Here is an 8344-nt window from a genome sequence, read left to right as displayed (position 1 = left end):
CCCTCCCAGTCTGTCACTATCCTTACTTCCGTCTGATTTCCAGTTGCCGCGGCCCCTTAGGGCTCATTCCCTGTCCTTTTTCCCTACTGATGTGCATGCAACAGCTACTTAAGGGTAACAACAACAGAAAAGCCAGAAGAGAAGCCATTGCACCAAGAAAGCCTACTAGCTATTATTTTCCTGGTTAGTAAGCAAAAGGGCTTTCACGAACCAAAGGATAACAGTAATCATTGGCCTTTTCTCACTACCTCTACTTCTACCCAGCAACAGACGCCCTGACCCAGCCTTTCGTCTCTGTTATTGGCCAACTTGAATAGTCATTTGCTATTCTGATTGGTCATCCGTGATCATCCGGATTTTTCCAATTGGAGAAACCGCCTGGGGATTTTTTTTTTCCGGGTTAGTCCGCCGTGGAGGCGGGGTCATTTCTTCGGGATTATTTTTTTTCCGGAGCCGCTTCTGATTGGGCGGTGTGGTACAATGCTCGCGACTCTTTAGACACCAAACTGTCGGGTGATCTGACCCTTTCCTCGCCAAGCTGGTTCCAGTAAACCGAAACCCAGGAGACTTCCGGGCTTGAGCGTGTGCAGAGGGCTAGTGGCCGCGACGCCCGGTGGGCTTGCAACGGGAGTGCTTATACGCACTCGCCTATGAGTGGGGGTGCCCGAGCCTTGTTCACCTCGGTTTCTTAGCTTGTACCACCCACGCCAATAAGTGCTTGTTGAATAAGGACAAATAAAGAGCTGGAGTAGACGCAAGCTTCTTGATTTCTTTTAGCCGTAGTCCACGCCTACTCCCTTGTACTTCCAGGTCAGTGGAGGCGTATCTAAAAGAGAAGAGGAAGCAAATTCTGCCGGCTAGTGAACATCGGCCACGATTGTTAAGCAAGGCCTTAGCTTTTTTTGGGGGGGGGGGGGCGGAGAGGCTTCCTTGCTCTGGAATCACCTCTACTGGGAAATTACTTAATTTCTGGTTTCGCTGTTTTGCATTCTCTTCCTAGTTTCCTGCACTTCAGGAGATTGAAAAACTGCAGAGAGGAGAGGTGTGGCTCTAGTGAAAACAAGCAAAGCTCATGTCCCAAGGTGGGCGGGGGGGCTCCTGTCTTCCTCAGTCGGCTACCAAAATCAGTTATTTTGCTCCCAACCCCAGAGTTTCAGTTGCTCTTTTACTTCCCAATTCCGCAAGAGCACTAGACGACAAAGAGTTATGGAGAAGCGCCTGCAGGAGGCTCAGCTGTACAAGGAGGAAGGGAACCAGCGTTACCGGGAAGGGAAGTACCGAGATGCTGTGAGTAGGTACCATCGAGCTCTGCTTCAGCTGCGGGGTCTGGATCCAAGTCTGCCCTCTCCGATATCTAACTTAGGTCCTCAGGGCCCGGCTCTCACACCTGAACAAGAAAACATACTGCAAACCACCCAGACAGACTGCTACAACAATCTAGCTGGTAAGAACACGGCTGAAGGGTGGGTAGAGAACATCAGTGCAGGAATATGAAAGTTTGTAAATACTGGGAGAAACAATGGCATTCTATTCTTGTCCAGTTATTCCTCTGTGAATTGAAATACATTTCCAATCTGTGGGGCTCCAGTGGAGCGCTGTAGACTAGGGCTTCTCAAATTTCACCTGGAGAGGTTGTTAAAGCACAAATTCCTGCCCTCCCCCCAGCCTCCGAGATAAGGATTTAGTGGGTCTCAGATAGGATTTACCAATTTTGCATTTCCGACAAGCTCCTGGGTGATGCTATTAGCTTAAGGGAATTTTGCATGCTCTAGACAAAAATTGAATTTATGATTAGGGTATTGTTTCTTAAAGAAAAATTTAATATTTGGGAAACAAGTTCCATGCTCTAGATAGTCCTGTAGATCACTTATGTTCAGCGGCTTTTGTAGCATTTTTCATTTTCTTTCTTCCTGCAAACAGCTAATTTGGATTACTAGTATCTTCCATCTTCAGATGGCCTTGGGTGAAGAGATGGAGATGAAGATCTTAATCCCATAGTATAACTGGGATTAACCTGCTAAAATAAAGAGACTTGGCTGGTGCCTGTAGCTCAGCAGCTAGGGCTCCAGCCATGTACACCCAAGCTGGCGGTTTGGAATCTAGCCTGGGCCTGACAAACAACAATGACAACTACAACCAAAAGATAGCTAGGCGTTGTGGAGGGTGCCTGTAGTGTCAGCAGCTTGTGAGGCTAGGGCAAGAGAATCACTTAAGCCTGAGAGTTGGAGGTTGCTGTGAGTTGTGATGCTATGGCACTCTACCGAGGGCGACATGAGACTATGTCTCAAAAAAAGAGAGAATAAAAAGAGACTTTTTTTTTTGAGACAGAGTCTCGCTTTGTCACTCTTGGTGGGTTGCTGTGGTGTCATAGCTCACAGCAACCTCAAACTCCTGTGCTCAAGCAATTCTCTTGCCTCAGCCTCCCAAGTAGCTGGGCTTACAGGCCCTTGCCACAATGCCAGGCTATTTTTAGAGATGAGGTCTTAGCTCTGGCTCAGGCTGGTCTCTAACCTGTGAGCTCAGCCAGTCCACCTGCCTCAGCCTCCCAGAGTGTAGACTTACAGGCATGAGTCACCACACCAAGGTCTAAAAAAGAGATTCTTTAAGTCTGTTCTATGAAAGTCAAAATAGCCATTGAGCTAATTAAATTATTTTGCAGTATATTAGAACCTCCTGACAGTCCAAATTGAGGCTACAGAAATAAAACTTCCCGACCAGGCGTGGTGGCTCACACCTGCAATCCTACTGCTTGGGAGGCCAAGGTGGGTGGATTGCCTGAGCTCGAGTTCAAGACCAGCCTGAGCAAGACTGAGACCTTGTCTCTACTAAAAATAGAAAAATTAGTTGGGTGTGGTGGCATGTGTCTGTAATCCTAACTGCTTATGAGGCTGAGACAAGAGGATCACTTGAGTCCTGGAGTTTGAGTTTGCAGTGAGCTATCATGATGCCACTGCCCTCGTGTTCAAGCAACACAGGACCTTGCCTCAAAACAAACAACAAAAAGAGTGAGGGCCTATAATCCTAGCACTCTGAGAGGGCGAGGTGGGTAGATCTCTTGACCTCAGGAGTTCAAGACCAGCCTGTGGAAGACTGAGACCTTGACTCTGCTAAAAATAGAAAAATTAGCTGGGCCTGGTGGCACATGCCTGTAGTCAACGGCTACTTGGGAGGCTGAGGCAAGAAGATCACTTGAGCCCAGGAGCTTGAGGTTGCTATGAGCTATGACACCATGGCACTCTAGCCTGGGAAAACAGAGTGAGACTGTCTCAAAAAACAAAAGCATTACTTGTTTATTGTGTTTTCCTCCCAGTTGGGGACTAGGATGCAAGTTCTATTTAATTATCAAGATGTCTGCCTTGTTCTTGTTACCCTCTGCTCTTGGCTCAGTGCCTGGCACATGGTCAGTGCCCAATAACTGGTTGTCAAATGAATGAAGCTACGGTGATAGATTAGTTGACCCCTGGGGAAATATATAAATACCAACCATTCGACCACTTGGTGGGGACGTTGTAGAAAGGATGCAAACATAAGCCCAAGCCTTTTAATGTCCTCATTCTGTCCTCTGCCTTGATTCTAGGTCTTTCTCAGTACCATGATTTACCAATACCGTTTAATTCCCAAGGTTATAGAATAGGGAATGTATTTTCCTTCTTAGTTATAAGAAGGCAGAACATTGACCTGAACATTGCCTCGTAAGCAGGTTTGTACTTTGAGGTCCCTTTAAATTATCCAAGTAAAGGCTTGGTGCCCATAGCACAGTGGTTATGGTGCCAGCCACATACACTGAAGTTGGCAGGTTTGAACGCAGCCCAGGCCAGCTAAAATAATAATGACAACTGCAACAAAAAGTAGCCAGGCGTTGTGGTTGCACCTGTAGTCCCAGCTACTTGGGAGGCTGAGGCAAGAGAATCACTTAAGCCCAAGAGTTTGAGGTTGCTGTTAGCTGTGATGCTACAGCACTCTACTGGGGTGACATAGTGGGACTCTGTCTCAAAAAAAAAAAAAAATTTTTTTTATCCAAGTAAATAATGAAGTAATGTACTGTATTCTATTGAGAATAATGATGATTTTGGGAGTTGTAGAGTGCTTGGCTTAAATTTCATGTTCATTCTACCTAGAAGCTGGGGGATCTTGGACAATTTTATTTCTCTGAGCCTTGATTTTTTTTTTTTTTTTTTTTGGAGACAGAGTCTCATTTTGTCACCCTCGGTAGAGTGCTCTTGCACTCTAGATTCTCTTGCCTCAGCCTCCCGAGAAGCTGGGACTACAGGAGCCTGCCACAAGGCCCAGCTATTTTTTGTTGCAGTTTGGCCGGGGCCAGTGCCCTACTCACTGAGCCACAGGTGCCACCTTGAGCCTTTTTTTTATTTTTATTTTTTAAACGTATTTTTTTTATTTTTTTTTTCTGGTTGCAGTTCAGCCGGGGCCAGGTTTGAACCCACCACCCTTGGTATATGGGACTGGCGCCTTACCGACTGAGCCACAGGCGCCACCCCTTGAGCCTTGATTAAACGGAGCTAGTAAGACCAATTTCATAGTGTGGATGAAAAGATTAAAGGAGGCCAGATGTAGTGGCTCACACCTATAGTCCCAGCACTTTGGGAGGTCAAGGCAGGAAGATCACTTGAGCCCATGAGTTCCAATGAGTTCCAAACACACAGCACACTCTTGGTGACAATTAATGGCAATCGTTGTTACCTAACTTATAGTATAAGAGTGTATTCTTTTTTTTTTTTTTTTTTTTTGTTGAGACGGGGTCCCACCCTATGCCCCTGAGCAGAGTGCAGTGGGCGTGGTAGCTCACCGCAACCTCAGACTCAACCTCAGACTCGGACTGCGGGCACCCTGCTGCCTCAGCCTCCGGAATTACAGTGGGATTACAGGTGCTCGCGGCGGCGCCCAGCTGGGTTTTTCCATTTTTTTTCATGAGTCGGGGTCTCACTATCACTCAGGCGAGTCACGAACTCCTGAGCTCAAGCGATTCTCCCTCCTCAGCCTCCCACAGTGCTGGGATTACAAGTGTGAGCCACCGCGCCCAGCAAGAGTGTATTCTTAAAGGTTTTCTAACCAGGCTTGATTCAACACTCAATGTGTAGTAGGCAATCAGTAGTTGTGAAGTAGATTGCAATGTACATAAAGCTTATATTCATAGCTAGGCGTTGTGGCAGGTGCCTGTAGTCCCAGCTACTCGGGAGGCTGAGGCAGGAGAATCGCTTAAGCCCAGGAGTTGGAGGTTGCTGTGAGCTGTGTGACGCCATGGCACTCTACCAAGGGTGATAAAGTGAAACTCTGTCTCTACAAGAAAAAAGAAAAAAGCTTATATTCACTCCTGGATGCCTGGTACCTAGAAGAGTATCTGGCACATGGAATGTACTTCAGTAGAATGTTGTTGATGCTCTCCTATGGTATTGCCTTGAGCTGGCCAGTGGGACCTCGTCTAATAAGTCCCTCCTCCTCCTTCTCTCCTTTCATTTGGCCCATTAGCTTGTCTCCTTCAGATGGAGCCAGTGAACTACGAACGAGTGAGAGAATACAGTCAGAAAGTCCTGGAACGACAGCCTGATAATGCCAAGGCCTTATATCGGGCTGGAGTAGCCTTTTTCCATCTGCAGGACTATGACCAAGCTCGACATTACCTCCTAGAAGCTGTCAACAGGCAGCCTAAAGGTGAGCAAGGAGGGGACAGAAGTGGTAGGAACAAATAAAATCATCCTGCCAGCCGGGTATGGTGGCTCACGCCAGTAATCTTAGCACTTGGGGAGGCTGGGTAGGGTAGATTGCTTGAGCTCAGGAGTTTGAGACCCTGTCTCTATTAAAAATAGAAAAAAAAAAAAAACAGCCACACATCGTGGTGGACATCTGTAGTCCCAGCTACTTGGGAGGCTGACGCAAGAGGATTGCTGAGTCCAAGAGTTGCTGTGAGCAGTGATGATGCCATAGCACTCTTCCAAGGGCAATGGAACGAGACTCTGTCTCAAAAAACAAAGCCCATACATCCTCCTGAGGTGGTGTGGTATCTGTGGAAAGAGAGTCTTATTTTACTTTTTTAATTTATGGATTTTGTTGATTAGGTAATACACTTGCTTAGTTCAAAATTCAAACATATGAAAAGGTATACAATGAACAGGCCTTTCTGGGGCCTGAGTGTGGTGGCTCACGCCTGTAATCCGAGCACTCTGGGAGGCCAAGGCCGGTAGATTGCCTGATCTCACAGGTTCAGGAACAGTCTGAGCCAGAGCGAGACCCGGTCTCTAAAAATAGCCAGGTGTTGTGGTGGGCGCCTGTAGCCCCAGCTACTCCAGAGGCTGTGGCAAGAGAATTGCTTGATCCCAAGAATTTGAGGTTGTTGTGAGCTATGATGCCACAGCACTCTATACCTAGGGCGACAAGACTCTGTCCCAAAAAAACAAAAACAAAACAAAACAAAAAAGACAGGCCTTTCTCCACTCCTGTGTTCTTATCTCCAGGGGAAAGCAATATTATTACTTTTGTGTATATCCTCGGGAAATGTTTATACTTAAACAGGCGTATGTATATATATGACTGTTTCATATACTATATATTTGGATGCCTATTTTATATTATAAAAAAGTTGCTGCCACCCTTCCTACTCTGTGGCTGGGATTTAAAAACTCATTGTTTTTCAAGCTTTAATTCCTAGCCTTTAAGAGTTTGACTCGAATAAGATGTGGATCACAATGAATAAAATTGATAATTCTTATTCTGCCAGCTCTCCAGCTGGGGTCTGGCCTTTGCTGTAGCTCATTTTATTCTGTAATTCAGCTAACCCCAAGTACAACCTAGACAAAGGGCAGGCCTACTGATAGAGAATTTGAGACTTGGTGCTTTGTTTCCAAGGGAGAAAGGATATTGTGAAGCAGATGGCAGACTCATTCCTATGTTGGGTTGGTTCAGCACTGAAGAGTGTCTCCCTTTTTTGATTCTGGCTTTTTGAGCAACCACTGGATGCTAGAAGCAGAGGGCCCTCAAAGAAACTTAATTTAAATGAATGGGAATGCCCCTGTGAATTAATCAAAACATAAAATATAAGCCATTTCTTACTGTCATAGAATTAATTACCACCTATGTGAATAGTATTTTTACGGGCTCTGCTATAGTAATAATTACTGTTTCATCAAACTCCCTTTCATAGCATTCTGGGAGGCTGAGGTGGGTGGATTGCCTGAGCTCACAGGTTCAAGACCAGCCTGAGTACAGTGAGACCCTGTCTCTAAAAATAGCTGGATATTGTGGTGGGAGCCTGTAGTCCCAGCTACTTGGGAGGCTAAGGCAAGAGAATCGCTTGAGCCCAAGAGTCTGAGTTTGCTGTGCTGTGACACTATAGCACTCTACCAGGGAGCAACAAAGTGAGACCCTGTCTCAAAAAAAAAAAAAAAAAAAAAACAGAAAAACAACTTCCTTTACTTATAAAATTAGCAAGCAGCTTAGCCCTGTACAGAGATTAAAAAAAAGAAAGACAGCTACTCGGAAGACTGAGATAAGAGAATCGCCTAAGCCCAAGAGCTGGAGGTTGCTGTGAGCTGTGACGCCACAGCACTCTACCGAGGGTGATAAAGTGAGACTGTCTCTACCAAAAAAAAAAAAAAAGAGAAACCAAAAGTAGTATTAATTAATGAGAATTGCAATTGTGTAGAATAATTATGATATATTCAGATCTTGGCATGTCAGTGGGAGTGTGTTAACAGTCCTCTTGCCCTACAGTACAATTTTGGTCTAACTGTCTCTAATTTCCTTCATCATCTTCCAAGATGCCAATGTCAGACGGTACCTCCAGCTGACACAGTCTGAACTCAGCAGCTACCATAGGAAAGAGAAGCAGCTCTACCTGGGCATGTTTGGTTAACAAAGAAGAAAGATGCTCCTTCTCTTGAATTTAGATGGACTGTTAAAATCTAATCAAGGGGAAACCTGAGCCTCAGTAAGAGAAATTAACCCTATACCTCCAACCCAGGTGGATTTCTGTTTTGTTTCCATTTCCACAAGCTCTGTACTACTTACACAGTCTGTGTCTTTTTTTTGTCTGTCAATCTGTATCTTAGTGTAGCCTTCAATACATGTTATTGTTGGGGATATTTGCCTTGAGAAATACAATCAGAAAATATCAGCTATGAGTAAAAGCAGTCATATCTGCAGCATAGATTTTCAATGCTAGATGTTGTTAAATGTATTTGTATTCAGAGAAGAAGGCTACCAGAGGATTAAATATAATAAGGATAGGCAGAAAGGAGTTTGTTTCCTTTGTTTTCTCAGTGGACCAAAGCCAAACTGGGGAATGTATTTTGGGGAAACTAGACAATTATAAATTGGATCTAAGTGTATTAAA

The 8344-nt window shown here is 45.1% G+C and overlaps 1 protein-coding gene across 3 annotated transcripts; it reads left to right on the top strand.

Annotated features, from left to right (window-relative positions):
- Positions 1 to 364: 364 nt before the first annotated feature.
- TTC9C (tetratricopeptide repeat domain 9C) lies at positions 365 to 8123 on the top strand. 3 transcript variants are annotated; one of them, XM_053562302.1, is made up of 4 exons: positions 365 to 810; positions 1001 to 1444; positions 5485 to 5667; positions 7770 to 8123. In XM_053562302.1, the coding sequence occupies exons 2-4, from the start codon at positions 1207 to 1209 to the stop codon at positions 7862 to 7864; spliced, it is 516 nt and encodes a 171-aa protein (XP_053418277.1). In that variant the 5' UTR covers positions 365 to 810; positions 1001 to 1206; the 3' UTR covers positions 7865 to 8123. The 3 variants fall into 3 exon arrangements, with proteins under 3 accessions (XP_053418277.1, XP_053418276.1, XP_053418278.1); XM_053562303.1 differs by lacking the exon at positions 365 to 810 and having other exon boundaries at positions 901 to 1042; positions 1150 to 1444; XM_053562301.1 differs by lacking the exon at positions 365 to 810 and having other exon boundaries at positions 894 to 1444.
- Positions 8124 to 8344: the final 221 nt, after the last annotated feature.

This window comes from Nycticebus coucang, chromosome 14 (assembly GCF_027406575.1).
Source record: "Nycticebus coucang isolate mNycCou1 chromosome 14, mNycCou1.pri, whole genome shotgun sequence".
Taxonomy (NCBI): domain Eukaryota; kingdom Metazoa; phylum Chordata; class Mammalia; order Primates; family Lorisidae; genus Nycticebus; species Nycticebus coucang.
The sequence above is the reverse complement of the archived record's forward strand: the minus strand, read 5'-3'. Positions and strand labels throughout refer to the sequence as shown.